The 18,452-nt window shown below is 46.1% G+C and overlaps 1 protein-coding gene and 1 long non-coding RNA gene across 2 annotated transcripts in view; one reads left to right on the top strand and one right to left on the bottom strand.

The window, feature by feature from the left end:
* The first annotated feature begins 1,163 nt into the window (after nt 1-1,163).
* On the top strand, nt 1,164-13,153 carry LOC140573540 (E3 ubiquitin-protein ligase TRIM71-like). Its single transcript, XM_072692965.1, has 5 exons — nt 1,164-1,895; nt 1,976-2,176; nt 7,615-7,782; nt 10,869-11,003; nt 11,147-13,153. Exons 1-5 carry the CDS (start codon nt 1,548-1,550, stop codon nt 12,611-12,613), a joined length of 2,319 nt encoding a protein of 772 aa, XP_072549066.1. The 5' UTR covers nt 1,164-1,547; the 3' UTR covers nt 12,614-13,153.
* A 411-nt stretch (nt 13,154-13,564) lies between these two features.
* Nucleotides 13,565-18,452, bottom strand: part of LOC140573542 (uncharacterized) — a 33,496-nt gene continuing 28,608 nt past the window's right edge. Inside the window, exon 3 of the long non-coding RNA XR_011980671.1 lies at nt 13,565-14,491. This is a non-coding gene — a long non-coding RNA (uncharacterized lncRNA). The remainder of the gene's footprint in view (nt 14,492-18,452) is intronic.

Raw genomic sequence — 18,452 nt, 5'->3', positions numbered from 1 at the left:
TCCTGCATTGTGGTAGTTTATTGGCAGGTAGTGGTGTTTTCTGTTGCGCCACACCAACCATCGCAACATGCAAGTTACTCTGCATAACAACATCGGACTAATTCCTCTAAATCTGAAGGTAGCTCGGGGGTACCCGGTCCAGTCCTGGAGGGTCTACTCACCCGCAGATCTAATCTAATAACACATGGTCCAGAAGGTCTCCAGGGTGGTGGATCTACAGGACCAAGGGTCGGAATGCCTATAACTCTATGGAGATTACAAAAGGGCAGTGTTCACTGATTAGAAGGGGTGTCTGAATACTTTTGACCGTGTGTGTGTGTGTGTGTGTGTGGACTCCACAAAGAAAAAAGGAGGCTTGGAGGGGAGGGGACATTACTGCTTCTGAAGGGGCGTGGTTCGCCTCGAGCTTAGCTGGGGTAGGAGGGGGTGGCTGGAGGTAAAGGGTATTTTCTGCGCGTGCTCTTAGCCGTGAGAGGCGCGACCTGCTCAGCCGGAGATACGAGTAGACAACACTCTCTCTCTCTCTCTCTCACCCACTCACTCTGCGAGCCGCTCCTGTTCACGTGTTCTGCGCGCGGCGGAAATGTCCAGCGGCTCGTGAGCTCCGAAGATCAACGGTGAGGCGCGAGACCAACCGGGGTAACGTGAGTGCTGTTGTTTTTACTGACCAGCGATCAGCTCAGCTCTTCCGCCCCGAGGCGACCTGCACACCGTCGTGTGCAAAAGTTTGGACACTCCTTGTCCTTTGACGTTTTGCTAACGTCTGTTGGCACATTTCTGCATATCTGTAAACACAATTATTGTTTATTTACCTAATTTAACATAAAATGTCACGTGACGTTGTTGTTCTTTTAAAATGGCATGAATAAAATTTCGTTAAAATTAAAGTAAGGTTTTATTTATGATTACTACATTATATATTTTTTCATAAAAATATTTTAAACAAAAAAAATAGCAATGATGTCATTTGACTAGGGGTGCCCAAACATTTGCACGGTAGTGTGTTTGTCTATGTATATAATCTAATAATAAATATAAATAATAATAATACAGTGTTTAGTAATTTTATTGGATTTTACATCACCTTATGGCCCCCCATTATTAGCCATAACATTAAAACCACTTCTAGCTGAAGTGAATAACATCTGGTGGTGATCTGGTTCTGATGGCACCGGTCAAGGTGTGGGAGCTACATATCCGGCAGCAGGAGAACAGTCAGCTCCTGACGCTGATGTGTTGGAAGCAGGAAAAATGGGCACGTCTCTGATGCTCATGGAGGTCCCTATTCCACAACCTACAGGACGTAAAGGATCTGCTTCTAATGTCTGAAGGTGTCCAGATAACACAGGGGTCGTGAGGAGTCCATGCCTCGACGGGTCCGAGCTGTTTTGGTGGAATGAAGGGTATCTATATAATATTCGGCAGGTGGTTTTAATGTTATGGCTAATGTAAAGTCCAGATGAGTGGTTTTAAACAGTTGTGGAGGTTAAGACTGTGATGACCCCTCACTCCACTTTGTGATCCAGCTCGTGGAGCTTCAGCATCAGATGGCTTCGGACACAGAGACATGTCCACTATGCAAGCTGCCCTGCAGCAGCAGCTCCTCCTCCAGCTCCTCTACCTCATCTTCATCACCGCTGCAGGTGCTGCCCTGCCTGCACGCCTTCTGCCAGCAGTGCGTGGACAGCCAGCTCCAGTGTCCCACCTGCGAGTGGACGGGGCTGCAGTGTGAGGACGGAGAGGACCCTCTGCCCATCACCAATTTTCTCCTGAGCGGGCTGCTGGACGCTGTAGCCTCGGTTGAGGAAAGCGACGAGCGGAGTGACCCCGGGCCTGCTCAGTGCAGCCCCTGTGAGGGGGGAATCCCCGCCAGCTCCTACTGCCTGGACTGTCAGGTACATGTCATGTGATCATGTGATGTAATTTATCACAAGAACAATAATATGACATCATGTTACCCACCCTCTACTTTCAGGAGTACCTGTGCAGCAACTGTGTGTGTGCCCACCGGCGTGTGCGCCTCACCAGAGACCACTTCATAGAAAGGCTTGAGGGACCCTGGAGGCCAGAAATCAGAAGAGAGCTGGAGAAGGATTCGAGCGAGTACGATTTCGGCTCTGCCCTGTTGTCCGGCCTTCAGGACCAGGCTAGTTTCTGTCAGCAGCATGACAATGAGGTGAGCAAACCTGGGGGTCTGCATTTGAGATGTTTTTAACCACATACGTGGGTCCACTCTTCCGTTCCTCACTCCAGGAACCAGTGGAGGGGCTTTGAATGGGTCACTTTTGTTGTTTGTCCAACCCAACAACTACTGCTTAAATATACTTTTAATAAAAATGAATAAAATAAACAATAAACAAACCAAGACCTTCGAAATTGAACATCATCATCACCTGGAGACTCTTACAAAAACCTTGTATCTCCATATTTGCTGTTTTTCGCTTTTTTGACATAATGTCAATCTGCCAGTTGTTCTCTACATTGCGTCCACATTTCGTTTACATTTACAGCATTTAGCTGACGCTCTTATCCAGAGAGACTTACAAGGTTACTCGTATTACAGAGGAGGGCCAATGTAGTGTTTTAGGAGTCTTGCCCAAGGACACCCAGACTGGGAATCGAACCCCAGTCTCTCACCTCTCTGGCACTGGTGTTATCTGTTGCGTGACACCATGATGATCATTCGGCCAATAGAAATGCTCCAAAATGACTTGGAAATAAGCCTAATAGCATGCCACTGATATGCTAACAAAAACAACCAATGGTAGCTACTAAATAAACATAGTCCTGGCGCACTGGTGTGTGTGGTGCAGTGGTTCAGTCAGAGAGTGGTGTATTCTATTGAACCTGTGCATTGATTCAACAGCCTAATTTAAACCCCCCAAGCTAAATTAAGCTGGGGTCAAAAGGTGAAGGTTGTAGGGTTGCAGTGCTGCTCTGATAATGTGTACTTGTGCATCTCCAGCAGTAGTGTGTGTTAGTGTGTGAGTGCATGTGTTTATTTATGTGTGGCTTATATTTTATAGTTATGTTTATAGTGGAGAGTATTAATTATCTGGTTCCAGTGGCTTCTGGGGTCAAGGATTGGGATCTTCCTATCGGGCAGCGAGTGAGCAGTCAGTCCTTGTAGGTGATAAAAGTGTTGAAGCAGGAAAAATGGACAAGCGTAAGACTCTGAGACACTTTGACATTGACCAAATAGTGATGGCTAGACAATTGGAGGGTTAGAGCATTTCCGAAACATCTGGCAGATCTTGTGGGGTGTTCCCGGTATACCTACTAAAAGTGCTCCAAGGAAGGACAACCAGTGAACCGGCACCCAAGTCTCATTGATGCTCATGGAGGCCCCATCTCACAACGTACAAGACAAGGAGTCCATGCCTCGATGGGTCAGAGCTGTTTTGGAGGCACAAGGGGGACCAATGCAATACTAGACAGGTGGTTTTAATGTTGTGGCTATCTAGAAATCAATAGTCCCTGAAGCTGCATGCAACCGTATTGATCCCACACACTGTATACACACACACATGCATGCGCTGATCCTAGAAAGCAAAATGACTACTGTCTCATGGGAGTTTTTTTTTTGTTTTTTTTGTTTTTTTTTCTGATCGCATCCAATCAGGGCGCAGCCTCAGGACCGCCACCCTCTTTTCTGTAGTGACAGCAAAAAAGCGTGAGTCGAGTTTACGAGGGCGGCTCTGAAGGGGGATGTGGCCGAAAGTAGATTAGATGACCACATGGCATTCTTGGCTTTACTGTGTCCAAATGACTGTTTGTCCACCCAGAATGCGATTTACTGCCATAGTTTTACCACTGGCTGTAAGCCTGTCAATCAAGATTTACGCTGCATTCCAGAGAAGCAGCGTAAACAAACGTTGGCTGTGGTTGAAGGGAGGAAGGCTCTTGTAAGTCGGACAGTGGTTTCCGTGAGTAACAGGAATCCCGACTCCCTCATGTTGCTCTGATTTAGTAAGTTGGTGAAGCTTTGTGCTGTTGCATGGAATAATCCTTGGCCGTGATGTTCGTGATGTTGCTGAGCAACCTATACCTACTGTTAAAGATCTACATGGGACAGTACCTGAAACGCCTTGCATCCGGTGGCTTGTAACTGTTGCTTGTGTAAATAAGCGGCCGTCGCTGGCTCTGTTTCATCCACTGACTGTTGCTTAGCAACAAAGAGACTCGCAATGCATTCTGGTCCACATTCAGCTCATATAGCGAGCTATGCTGTTCACTGTGCGATTACCAGTGCCCTCAAAATCATGCTCGAATTTGACTCTACGTTTCGGACACTTGGCTAAAAATGGGGGACACCCTAAAACGTAAAGTGGGATCCATTTCGGTCACAAATTGGCCAACGTGGTGAACTAGCAACCATGCTAATGCCATGAGAACATTCGGGACCTTCTAAGTAGGGTCATATTTGCAGCTACTCTCCTGGTTCTCTCACACCGGTTGTATGGTGGAATTTTCGGTAAAACAAACGCAGAAGTCTAATTTCCCATCATTGAAGTCCATTCAGGAGCAGCTATGAGTTCCAAACCCGCAGCTCGTTTTTTGAAAAGGTAAAAGCTAAGCTAAGCTAAACGTGACATCCCAGATCATTCTCAGGTTAAAACCCTAATCACCTAAAACTAGTAACTGGTCAAGGCCTCGCGTTACACGCCTAAAAGTTTCAGTGTTAAAGCTTTCAAGTTCTTCTAAGGATTTGGAGGGGGGTGGGGCTTAGTGGCACCACAGTGGCAGCTTAGTGGACCTGGGTGTGCTTTAACCACCAATGTTACCCTTCTGCTACTGAACCGCAATGCACGGACTGATACCACGTACTGTCGCTCAGAATGGTTGCTCAGCGATGCTGAGATGTTTATTTTTGCCTCCTCAAGGAAGATCTAGCTGCTTTTTAAACATTTTTTGGACATATATTTATTGAAACGTAATTGGTGACAGTCTAATTCCAGTGTTTGCTAGCAACGTTAGCCTAGCATCTTCTGTTGCCTCGGTTGATCGACAGCATCTGGGGTCAATGATCGATCATGCTAATTCGAATTTTCACCAGACTATTCCTTTAACTGCTAAAAGGCTACTGGAGAACTACAGCAAAGCACTGGGGGTTTTAGATGTACATAGAAACCAAAGAGGACACTTGGTCCACTGGCTTTAGGTGCTTTAGTAATATGCGATGCCATAGGAGAACCACTTTTGGTTCCATGAAGAACCATGTTTCTAATAGAGACCTTCTTAAGAAGTTTTAAGAAACTTCACTTGATCTAAAGGTTCTTCAATCTCAATCTTCTTTATGGATCCAAAAGTGGTTCTTCTACGTCCCAGTTCTTCCAAACTGGACCTTGACTCCAGTTTCCAGTCCTGGATTTTGTTCTCGCTGGAGGATAAGGGAACAGTTAATGTAACTGTACTATGTAGTATCACGCCCACCAAGGCCAGAACTGGAAACTGGATTCAAGGTCCAGATTTGACTTTGGCATCACTCAAAGAACCCTTTGAAGCAGAGTGTTGGGTGACGTTCCAGGATGAGAATTAGCGACACAAGCCGAAGGAGGGGTGGGGGTGGGGATGGTGATGGGAGTGGCTGAGGTCTCCTCATTGAGATTGAAATGTGTTGACCAACAATGGAGAGCCACAGCTAAAGACCCTGAGTTAGATGGAGGACTGCAGGGGGGCTATATGTAGCTGGGGTGGGGGAGAAGGGAAAACAGGGCAAAGGATGGGGGTGCAAACCCTCCCTTTTTTTGTCCTTCAGTGATGTGTCTATCAAGGAGATGTTTCTGAGGGGAAGTGGACACTCTTTGTGACCCCTGACCCTGGGAGGGGGTGTAATGTTTCCAGTGAGTGTCTGGTGGAGGGCAGCTACAGGGTAACACCGGTACCAAGGGTGGTGGTGTTAGCTGCCCGCAAACACAGTGTTCAATGATTGCTTAGAAGCTCATTTGCATATTGTATATGAATATGAACATCATCTTTTTGCAGATTGTGATTTATCTTCATACTCTATATGTCCAAATGTTTGTGGACACCCCTTCTAATGAATGCATTCAGCTACTTTAAGTTGCATCCATTGCTGACCCAGATGTGCAAATGCACAGCTTGTCTAGTCCCTGTAGAGAAAGAAGTACTTCCAATAGAATAAGACTCTCTGCAGCAGATAAACCAGATGAACCTATTGGCACTATGCTGCTGCCTAAAAATGCCAGACGTGGGCTAGTAGAGAGGTGTAAAGCCCCCTAGCATTGAGCTGTGGCGCAGTGGAAGAACTGTTTTCTCTGGAATGATGGATGGTGCTCCACCCAGTACTTTTGGGACGAAGTAGGGTGGTGCTCTTGTCTCTGAATGCAATGTAATCCTCACATCAATGCTCTCCAAAATCTAATAATAAAAAGCATGCAATGTATGAGCAGGTGTCCCAATATTTTTGTCCATATAGTGTATTTTACATATGATTGTTTTTTATTAATATGGAAGTTACACCTTTTAAATCAACTTAAATCCACATATGACATTTTCCATTCTGTATGTGTAGCACTCATAGCTGTCAAATTCCCTGAGGACCAAGTGACTGCGAGGAGGGGGCGTGAGGGGCGTGGCCTGGCCTGCGCATGTGAATGAGCTTTCAGGCCCTTTCATTGGATGCTAATGAGTCTTAGGCCTGTGTGTCAACAGTGATTAATGGGTTATTGATCCTATTGAAGGCAAGCTCTTGTGCAGAATGAGATAAGTTGACCAGGATTAGGACGACTAGAATAGAAACGGAGGCGAAGTGCTTTCGCTCAATTGTGGCTTGAGTCTTTCTCTGTGGGCTCTGGATACATGTGTTTAATCAGTTATCCACGGGACACAAATGGTCCTGTAGTGCTGGTTCAGCTCCAGACCTAAATCTACTCACTGTGGTTTAATTCATTAACACTGAAGCTCTCTTTAATGCTCAGGGACACACACCACAGGTCAAAGGTCAAAGGTTTACTGAGTATTGAAGTTGTTGTTTAATATAAAAATAGTAAGAATGTGACTTAGCTTACACTGTATGCCATCCAGATGTTTGTGGACACCCATAAATATGATAAATCTATTTAAATATGAACCTATTGGCACCATGCTGCCTAATACCAGGCATAGGCTAGAGGGATATAAAGCCTCCCAGCATTGAGCTGTGGAGCAGTGGAAGAACTGTGTTCTCTGGTATGATGGTCATGCTCCATCCAGTACTTTTAGAAATGGGTGAGGTGGTGATCATCCGAAATCCTGACCTCACTAACACTCTTGTCACTGAATGCAATCAAATCCTCACAGCAATGCTCTCCGAAATGTATTAGTAGTAAGAGTTACTCCTAAAAAACCCTTGATTTTGGTGTCCCAATACTTTTGTCCATATAGTGTATCAAGAACATAGTTGAACTGCTCCACAGGACAATGCTGGGGGCTTTATACCCCTCTATACAATGCTTGGCACTGGGCATAGCGACCACCTTTGACCTCATGTGTGGCTGTTACTACAGCATCCTATTCTATTGGCCGTGCTTCTCTAAGGACGTGACTAAAGGACTCTTGCTCTTTATCTCTTGCTGGCTTTCTCATTCTCGTCTCTCCACTCGCTCTTCCCAGGTCTACCGCTATTTCTGTGAGACGTGCTCTGTCCCGGTGTGCCAGGAGTGTGCCACCGACATCCACGGTAACCACAGCTTGTCGTACCTGAAGGACGCGGTGCTGGAATCCAGAGCGCTCACCTTCCAACTGCTGAACGAAGCACAGCATGGACGTCAGGCCATAAAGGTTAGACCCCAGCTGTAGGACCACTCCTACTGCATTATGGATTGCAGAGGAGTTCTTAACCACCAGCACTAATGGCTAGTGTGAAAAGTTCAATAGCAGACGTCAATACATCAACAAAACGTTCATTTATTGGATGCTGGGATGGACCGGGGGTGGGTAAGGGGGGGTGGGGGTTAAAGAGGATGGCTTACGGTCTGAGCTTACAACAGTATAATAATAAATAATTTAGAGGCCAGGTGACCTAATCAGATGATGGATTAACCTAAGGATGATCCGTGATGATCTAGTGAATCAGGGTTGGGGCCAATCTGGGGCACCTGAATTGGATGTAGGCTTTTTTAGACCCAATTCAGGTCCAATCCTTTGTTTTTACCGCTGTGTCTCTCACTATCAGTAGGTCTGTATACAGCAAATCAGTCTCCTTTAAGGTGGGTATACTTTTTAGGCCTTAATAAACTAGTCTGAATGGATATCTCTCAACACAAATGACCAGTTCGGTCATGGTTGCACATTGTGTCTGTCTGTCAGCCAAACATGGCCGCATTTCGAACTCCTTAACAATATGTTTAGGCCACGATGTTCCAAAAATGGTCATAATTCATTTTTACACAACCACTTTCCAACCTTTTGTTCATGATTTAAAAAAGTACTGCTACTGTACCTTTAGGATGATAAGATAAGATAAAGGAGCCCTGTTCTGATTGGCTGAAGCACTGCGATATGAATGGGTCGGGCTAAACACTAGTAGATTCAAGTGGTGGAGATATATAAATGAGGTGGTTCTCGTGACATCAGAGAAACCGAATACAAAATAAGCTGTTTTCACAAAAACTTAAATAAAAAATTCCCCTGTTTTTATTTAATTAGTGTCACATGATAGGGAGATCAAGCTTTTATCGTTATTCTGATGAAATATATTATTATTAATGAGCATTTCCATAGACACGTGAATTGTGAGTACAATCGCTCAATCAGAAATGGCTACAGCGCACCCAACAATAAGGGTTACACAGTGATGGAAAACACTGAGCTGCACAGAAAGCTCCACCCAAATTACCCAAAAATAAATGTTGGGTAATATAGGGTCTAAATGCTGCTCTTGCTCGCAGGCCAGGCCTGCCGGAGCGGGGGAGGAGGCATGCACGAGCAGGAAAGGGCTTTAAGAGGATGACTGTGTTTCTGGACAGATGCCTTCCCACCCCCCCACCCCACCCCACCCCTCTTTTCTTTTTCAGCCCTTCTTTATTAAAGGGTTAATGTACCAGGACGCTTTTCATCTAAGCACACCCATTACCTTTGGTGACCTTTAACCCCGTGTGGTTGGAGCCTGTGTGGAGGAGAGGTCTGTTTAGCTGCATTTCGTCTTGCCTTGCCTTCACTGGGGAGATGTTATCAGTAAATAGCTGGATATACTGTTCGTGCTGGATTATTTGTGACGCAGGCTCACACTCAGCTCGAACAATCTCTACTGAGAAGCACTGCCAGTAGAACAATAGAAACACATGAGCCTAAGGCCACCACGCCTTAGCATTAGCTAGATGGCCGTGGTGCAGTGGAACTGCGATGGAGCTTCATCAGATACTTCTAGGATGAGTTGGCATGGCAGAACTAATGATCCGACATCATCAGTATCTCACCTCACTGATGCTCTCATGTGACAGAATCCAGTCAAATCCTTATTAATAATAAAAGCCTCCTCAGAAGAGTAGAGGCTGTTTCTGCAGCAAAAGGGGAGCCTTAAAGTCAGAGCCGGCCCAAGGCATACTCGCCTTATGTGTCCGCTTAGGGCCCCAATGCCAGATAGATATTATTTTAAAATAACATTGAATAATAAAACAAATTTTTAGGGTATCACACAAGTAACAGCTATTTTTATATAAATGTATTTTCATAGTTGCCACACCAATACTATATATACTGCTGGTGGCCGCAGCCACTGCAAATGCATATATTCGCCGCTTGGGTGGACAATAAAGGCCCAGGCACTTCAGCGTAGTGCACAATATCGCTCCCTCTCTCAGCTAAGGCCTTTCATATCCTTATTTTTATTTTTTCTGGCCCAGGGAGAAAGGAAATTGCGCAATATGCAGAGGCGGTGGTGATCCCTCTGGTGCTGTGGTGGTGGTATGGGGTGCCACAAATGAGAATCTGCTTAGGGCAGCATAAAGGCTTGGGCTGGCCTTGCTTAAAGTCCCTCATTAAAGCCTTGACTGTACTGACAGTAATATCGTGCTAATGGCACAGCCTTTAGTTGTAGCGCCTTCCTGCCTTTAACAAACCAATAGGTTAGTGCCATTTGTTTGGCTTACTTTTAGCCGTCCCTTAGGGGCCTGACTCAAATGGCTGAGGAGAAATGAGACCCCGGGGACTGTCCTCTATTATGTAAAGTTGTTCTTTTACATGCACATGTCATAGGTCATATGCTAATCTGCTTCAGATAACCTTTGACCCCTAGCTGGGGACAATGTGTTTAAATTTAATTTGGGAGTGGGACTGAACCGGCGCATCTCTGTGTGTGTGTTTAATATGTAAGGTCAGGTTGGGAAGTAGCTGAATCTGCAGTACAGTCTGTCCAAAAGTAACTGGACAGTGACCGTTTTTATTGTTTTGGCTCCATACTCAGGAACAGGTTGGGATGTAACAGTACAAGAAGGCATGACCTGCTTGTTAGCAATCCCATCCTGGGTGGTGGTTGGTGTGGCAGTCTGGGTGTAACGGTGTCGCTACACCATTACTAGTACTTGGGCAAGACTCCTAACACTGCATTGGCCCGCCTCTGTGGATAAGAGCATCAGCTAAATGCCGTAAATGTAAATATGAGGAGCGGTCATCCTCTACTGTGGTCTTTCTTGGTCTACCATGTCATTCGCTAGTGCTCAATTGATTTTGGCACCTTGTTTGGTTAGTTCTGATTGGTTGGGCCGCCTGAATCAGGAGCTCTGATGCTGAAACACCCGAAGAACCCAGGCTGCATCTCTGTTCATGTGCTCTAGCGTAGCATCCCTTTATCCATTATGCCTGAGATTCCCTGCAAATGTGAAAGTCTGATGTGTGTAATATGAAAGTGTGTTTCTCTGTGTGATTAGATGAGCATAGAGAAGGCCCAGATGCTGGCGCAGAAGGTGGAGATGAAAGCGAAAAAGGTTCAAACAGAAGTCAAGGCAGTCATCCTTTGCCACAAAAAAGCCCTGGAGGAGAGGGAGTCTGAGCTGCTCTGGAAGGTGAGTATGCGGGGGGTCCTTGCTTCCTTGCTGCTTTGCTTTCTTCCTATGGAGTCTCAAGTTTGCTTTAGTTACAAGCTATGAGGCTATTGTAGCTAACATACCCTAATCCCTTCTTCCTACACCCAATCTCCTCTATTCAGGTAGAGAAGATCCGCCAAGTGAAGGCCAAGTCCCTGTACCTGCAGGCGGAGCGACTGGAGCAGCACCTGTGCGAGCTAGACTCCACGGTTTCCTCTGTGATGCGGCTACTCGACACAGGCTTCGGAGGTGGTGGGCATGCCACAGAGCTCCTGCTGGCACAAGAACGCATGCTTGTGCAAACTCAAGCCACGCAGGAACTGCGCTCTCTGCTGCGGCCGCAAGAGAACGGGCGGTTTCTGTTCATGGGGCCTGATAAAGGGCTACTGCGGGACCTGCGCTCCCTGGGCCGGCTGAACACCGGGGCATTTGCTCCACTCTGCGTCGCCCGGGGCAAGGGTCTCCAGGAAGCAGTGTGCAACAAACGTACCTCCATCAACCTTACAGCAAGGGACCACGAGGGTCACCATCGGCAGGAGGGAGGAGACCCTGTCTCAGCTGTGGTCCTGGACGCCAATGGCAGCGTTTCCACAGCAGAGGTGTTGGATCATGGCAACGGCACGTACACCTTGACCTATGTGACGCAGACTGAGGGTGAAAGCCTGGTGTCGGTGTTGGTGGGTAGCAGGCACGTGGAGGGCAGTCCTTTCTCTGTGAAAGTGATGGCCGGCTGCAAGTATGGTTTGTCTGGGTTGCCTGTGGCCACTTTTGGAAGCGAAGGCGAAGCTGAGGGGCAGCTGTGCCGGCCGTGGGGCGTCACGGTGGACTCAGAAGGATTCGTCATCGTGGCCGACCGCAGCAATAACCGCGTGCAGGTGTTCGGACCTGACGGAAGCTTCCAGCATGCCTTCGGCAGCCTGGGCTCGCAGCCTGGTCAGTTCGATCGGCCCGCTGGGGTGGCTTGCGACCTCCAGCGGCGTATAGTGGTGGCTGACAAAGACAACCACCGCATCCAGATCTTTACCTTCCATGGGCGGTTCCTGCTCACTTTTGGAGAGAAGGGCTCAAAGAATGGGCAGTTCAACTACCCTTGGGATGTGGCAGTCAACTCGTCCGGGGAGATTCTCGTGTCTGATACACGCAACCATCGCATTCAGCTCTTTGGGCCAAACGGCTCCTTCCTCAACAAGTATGGCTTTGAGGGGCCTCTCTGGAAACATTTTGACTCCCCGCGTGGCGTTGCCTTCACTCGCGAGGGTCACCTGGTCGTCACCGACTTCAACAACCACCGTCTGCTGGTGATCCAGCCTGACTGCAAGTCAGCACGTTTCCTAGGTGTGGAAGGGACCGGCAACGGGCAGTTCATGCGCCCGCAAGGCGTGGCTGTGGACCGCGAGAACTGCATCATCGTGGCCGACTCTCGGAACCACCGCCTACAAGTCTTCCAGCAGGATGGAACCTTCCTCAGCAAATTTGGTACTCAGGGGGATGGCCCAGGTCAGATGGACTGCCCGTCTGGTGTTGCGGTAACACCGGACGGGTTGATAGTCGTGGTGGACTTCGGGAACAACCGCATCTTGAAGTTCTGAGGGTCGCTTGATTTTGGTTCCGGTTATTTAACCAGATTAAGCCAAGAATTACTCCATTATCAATTCTGGGAACAGAAGCTGTGTGATAATCTAAAAAGTCAACTGTTTACTCAACTGAAATGCAGTCCACTGACACCCGACTGAAGTGCGGGATCCTGTTATTAGATGCAGTCTCGTCTGTAAATTCTCTCAGGGATTTCCTATGCTGGGTTATCTACCTGCTTAGCAGCACACCTACCTCATTCAGCACAGAATAGGAATGTAGGCCAACATGATAATTACGGATTACGGATAACTACGGTTCACTAACACTGCCCCCTGCTGTTTGCTGGACATCATGGCAGACTAAATCATATTGTATTTTTCTTTTTGAGTCTGCTGTAAGAATGTATTTATTCAGGGATGCTTTAACTTGTTTAGAGTAAACACATGGTAACCATAGCAGGGATGATCCTGCTCTCTGATATCATATGCTATGAGAACTATTTTTGGGCCAGTGGTTAGAGCACTGGGTTGTGGGTTTGATACCCGGGTCCTTTTATCTGTCACTGTTGGACCCCTCAAGCAAGGCCCTCACTGATCCAGGGCTGCCATAGTGTCCTGTTCTCACATGCTATGAGAACTATTTTTGGGCCAGTGGTTAAAGCACTGGGTTGTTGCTCACAAGGTTGTGGGTTTGATACCCTGGTCCTTTAATCTGCCACAGCAAGGCCCTGTCTGTTCCAGGGGTGCTTTCTGATCCCTAATCTGATCCTTCCATGTTCAGGTATGCAAAGAGAAAGGATTTTTGGGGGGCGGCAGTTAGAGCACTGGGTTATTGATCACAGGGTTGTGGGCTCCTGACAGCATGTTTATGGCATGGCTCTAGCAGTGATGACTTTACTGCCAGATATATCATTTCGGAGATCACATTTTGTCTTCTCATTACCTCACTAAAGTCCATTAATTTATATTTAATAATCAGGTTATTAGATAATTATAGATACATGCTTTTTTGTTGTATTCACATATTCAAGGTTTGATTCACAGAAACAAGCTTTTTTTCTGGTGGGGTTTTAGCAGAGATTTGTAGGCCTACTTTGTTTAAACCTCATCATCCTGAAAAAGGAAGACCTCACACACACGTATGTGAGGAAAGATGTTAGGCTGTAATGTCGGATGAATTTTAGTTGAAAATGAAAATCAGAAACCAACAACAATGTACAAACGTTGAATTCTGGTTGAAAATCAAAATCACATATCCATCAAAACCTAAACTTGGGTTGACATCAAGCTTCAACGTTTGCCAGACGTTAAGTTTTGGTGGGAAATCAATTTCACATATTCGTCAAAACCCAGCATTGGGTTGACATCAAACTCCAACGTTAGCCAGACGTTACGTTTTGGTGGGAAATCAAAGTCACGTATCTGTTGAATCCCAACATTGGGTTGACATCAAACTCCAACGTTAGCCGGACGTTACGTTTTGGTGGGAAATCAAAGTCAGATGTCCGTCAAAACCCAAACTTGGGTTGCCCTAAAGCTCCCACGTTGGACAGACGTTGAATATTTGCGACCTTATTTAAAATCTTTAACATATCAACAAGTCGTTAACATAGTAAAGATTAGCAGATGTTGTTTGTTGATGTTGTTGATGTTGATGAAGTTTTGATCACAATACCTCACAACTAAATTGTCAAAATGACGTTGATGTGACATTTAGTAGATGTTGGATTCTGACTTCTTAACATCACGACTTAAAACCTACTAAATATCAGAGTCAGCGTTCGTCTTCAGTAATCGTCTTCAATTTGACGCTGCTATTGGACGTTGTCCTGACGTTGAATTTTGGTCACAACATTCCACCAGACAACAGCGTCCATCAACGTTGGTGACCAGCTGGGAATGAAACCAAAGATGTTAGTCCTGAATCAGGAACATTTTAAAAACTTTGCTACCTCACTTGTCTTGGTGTACGTGTGGATGTTCAGTGTGTGGTGTTTTCGTTTCCCCTCCTGTGAATGTAAGTAAGTGTGATCTCAGTCCTAGGGGACGGATAAGCTCAGGGAACTTGATGCTGAAAGGTGCTGACAGCCCTTTCAGCCTGAGTGTTGGTGTGTACTGCTTGATCATGCTGATGATGCAGGTGTCGTGCTGTATCTAAATATGGTGGTGGCAAGTTGCCTGTGACTCTCTCTCTTTCTGCCACTGTTGGACTTTCAACAGTTCCTATGCATTTTTCCTTCAGTTAAACTTTAATAAAGATGAGCTTCATAACTTCTGGGTTGTCCATTGTGTTGTTTTACAAACTGCAGGTTCTTATCAAACAGCAGCACAGTCTTTCCTCCATTTTTGCATAAAAGTGCATAAAAGTGCAGAATTTCATAAAAAGAACAGCCTCTTTTTGAGGAACTTTTGGAGGCTTTTCAGTTCACAACTGTGGAGGAACCTCTTAAGATGCTTTGAGGAACATTCAAGGAACCTTTTTCTTCTAAAGACCTTTTCTAAAGGTTCCTCAAAGCACCTTAAGAGGTTCCTCCACAGTTTCCAATTGAAGAACCTCCAAAATTCCTCAATTACCTTATACTTTGAACAGTGTAGACCCTTCTAGTGATTGAACGAGGAGAAGATCTACTGCTCAGGTGAAGCGAGCTCCATGAGAATGCTTTCCAAAGAGAAAGATTTCCTGATCGTCTAAAAGATGTTGATTTCATTGTGGGCCACTTGATGGCGCTGTTGCTTCAAACTCAAAGTGCAGATCCAAGAAGTTGTAAGAAGCAGCAGCAGTTCAGCAGAATCTACCAAACTTAAATATCTGGACACAAGGGATGTCGAGATGAAGCCTAATGGTGAGACCTTTCACTCGACTTCATGCTCTCATGTGTAAGGCTTTATCCTCTAAACAGGTGTGATTTGAGCCTCAGTCAGCTGTTTGAGCAGATAACTTGAGTAGGTCGGTTGTAGAGCTTGGTCTGGGACAAAGAGGACGAGTTTACTAAAGGCGTAGGCGACTCTGGCTCTGCCTTTGGCCTCTACCGCTCAGACTCTGGTTGCAAATTTGAGAACATGGCGGACAGTTTTGGCTTCATTTCTGTGGAACTAATGGGAATGGAACCACAGTGTCCATGTTTTCTACATTCATTGGTCAGTAGGGTCTCGTAAAAGACTTCTAGTCATTAGAATGTTGTGGTGAAGATGCAGGAAAGGTCTTCTTTTGATGACTCCTCCATAAAAAGTCACGTTTTGTGAAGGTGTTGCTGCACAGTAGAACAGTGCACCACCTTTCTGCCTTTCTGGCAATCCTATCAGCTGTTCTTTTTGAAAGTTTGCTTCTAGTCTTCTCCTGCTTTGTGGGCATCAGTTATGTTAATGTTCAGAGCGCTCGGCAGCTGCATAGAGGAGCCCACGGCTGCTGACTGTTGGGATGAGGTTTGAGGAGTTTGCATTGCCTGGCCTTTCATAGTGATGACTGTGTATGGTGAAGGGGTAGCTAAATAAGGGCTGGCACCTTGGTAAAAGTTATCCGAGAGCCCAAATCTCTTTGGGTGCCCAAACTTTTGCATGGTGCTCCTCTCCATTTTGAAATAATACACTAATCTTGATGACAATCTTAAAATGTTGAAAAGATGCCTGTTGCCCAAACTTTTGCATGGCACTTTTTATATATCAATAGATTAGAACAGGGCTCGCTGACCCCCAGCTTGAGATTTATCAGTGAAGCTCTCGATGTGTAAATGGTCACAATTCTGAAGAATCTCTTGAGCCGTATCGATCTGGGTCAGCACACACTCTGCTGGAACAGGTCAGCACTCGTGGCAAGACGTGTCTCCCATAGTCCTCGGCAAGGACTGCTCCAAAAGTGAACAGGTACACTCTACCACCTCTTGCTCAGATCAAGCTCAGACGAGCAACTGATCATACAAACTAAGTCCTACCGTCCTCCCGCAGGCCGAGGTGTCCATTTACTGACCACTTAATCAGGTCAACCTAACTTCCAGGGTCAATAAAAATATGCTTACAAGCTGTTTGTCAACATCCCCACTCTCCTTAACCTCATATGTCACATCATGGCAATGTTAGTAGGAGGTTTACAGACGTCACTGTAACTAAAAGGTCAAGAGTGGGCTGCCCACCATCCAAAACATGTTCCGCCAAGAGCAGCTCTGTGCTCATAAACCTAACCATGGCTAACAACAAGTGTGCATCAACAAATGAGATGGTCATTCACTTTATTAGCCATCTTGGTTTATGCAATGGGGCAGTTTTGGTGGATCTACCAGGGGTTGCATGGTTGTGGACCATGTCTAGTTCAGACCTAGAAAACAGGCCAATTCCAAAACCCCAAAACTGTGACATAACAGTCTGGACACTCCAAAAATACGGGTTGCTACAAGGACTTTTTTGTGATGCTGTCGCAGAAGAGTAGCTCAAACTCGGAACAAAGCAAAAGCCAGGGGAGCAAACTAGGATCCATGCTAGGCTAAAAGCTAACACTAGCCAATGCTAGCAATACTAGCAATGCTTGCTAAACGCACATCAAATAGGAGAGACCGGCGTATTTTTTTTTTACAGGTAAGACTTGAGAAAGCCAAACCAAGGGAAGCGAGTGTACAGGCAGGGCTAAAAGCTAATTGTCTATACAATCTATTCAGCTTGCTAACAGCACATCGCACTGAGAGGACACAGCAGAGCAGAGCTTACTGGGTTTTTTAGGAGCCTTCCATAAAAGAAAAATCAGCACGTTTCATTCTAAACTGAAATAACAGGGTGGTAAACAGGGTTGTTAATCCAAATCTGAGGATTTTTAACCACATACTTACTATTTATGCCTCAAACAACAACCTAAATACTCAGTAAACAAACTTTCTACCACATCTTTCAACTTCAGCTGTGATCTTGTTGATTACAAAGCTGGAAGGCCTCCTCGTTTGAGCGCGACTGTTCTGCATGTTTATGGCTTCCAGTAAAAGAATCCAAATCTGTCAGGAGGCACTCTTGAGTCTGGGGGTTCGGTTTGTGATGGGGTGAAGAAGCAAGAGATGAAGAAAAGTCTTAGTCATATGAAAAGGTCCCGAGCCGTCGTTCTGGCACTGAGTCAGGCCATGCAAAGGAATCTGCTTTGCAAATAGGCCCCGGCAGCGACAGTGCGACTGTTTACTGTGGTGGCGCGCCTTACGGCTGCACATGCACACTGAAGAAAAACAGCCTCGGGTACGAAAATAATTCCCACCAAGAGTGGAGATTTCAGCAGTAACTCAGACAGCGCGAGGTGGGCTGGGATGACAGCTGAGAGGCGCCTTCGTGATTCAAAGCTCGCAGACGCATGTCTCTCACCCTCTCAGAAGCACGACTGCTCCCATGTGTCACCCCCCCCCCCCCCCAACTCTCTCTTTCTGCTAGAGACTGCCTGCTGGTGGCAAGTTGTAGCTGGCAACAAGGGGGCAGACTTCCAGACTTTGGATGGGTGGCACTGACTGCACTAGAAGCTCAGCTCATGCTTTTATGTGGTGTAGTCTCAATTACTGAGGACATGGCCTTCACACAACAACCTGTGCACCATCTAGGGGTCCCACCAACAGTATCTTGTTTGGATCAGACCTTCAAACTTTTCAGTTTGGTCTGACCAAAAACAGCAGGTGTGAAATGTGCCTTGAACCGCTGACTGGACCAAAATTTGGTCAAACAGAACCAAACTGTTTGCAGTGTGAACACATTTTTGGATGGTTTGGACTTTCAGACCAATCACAGGACCTTGAGGCAGGCTGTTGTCACCCATTAAACAATAGAAGCAGAAAAAAGTAAATATAAGCAGGATGAGCTCGTTCATTTGACAAATTTAAAGTATTCTCAAAGTCTGAGC

This window comes from Salminus brasiliensis, chromosome 12 (genome assembly GCF_030463535.1).
Source record: "Salminus brasiliensis chromosome 12, fSalBra1.hap2, whole genome shotgun sequence".
NCBI lineage: Eukaryota > Metazoa > Chordata > Actinopteri > Characiformes > Bryconidae > Salminus > Salminus brasiliensis.
The sequence above is the reverse complement of the archived record's forward strand: the minus strand, read 5'-3'. Positions and strand labels throughout refer to the sequence as shown.

Coding starts and splice junctions, on each gene's coding strand:
- LOC140573540 (XM_072692965.1), top strand. CDS start 1,548: ATGGCTTCGGACACAGAGACATGTCCACTATGCAAGCTGCCCTGCAGC. Junction 1,896..1,975: donor CCTACTGCCTGGACTGTCAG/GTACATGTCATG, acceptor CTCTACTTTCAG/GAGTACCTGTGCAGCAACTG. Junction 2,177..7,614: donor GTCAGCAGCATGACAATGAG/GTGAGCAAACCT, acceptor CGCTCTTCCCAG/GTCTACCGCTATTTCTGTGA.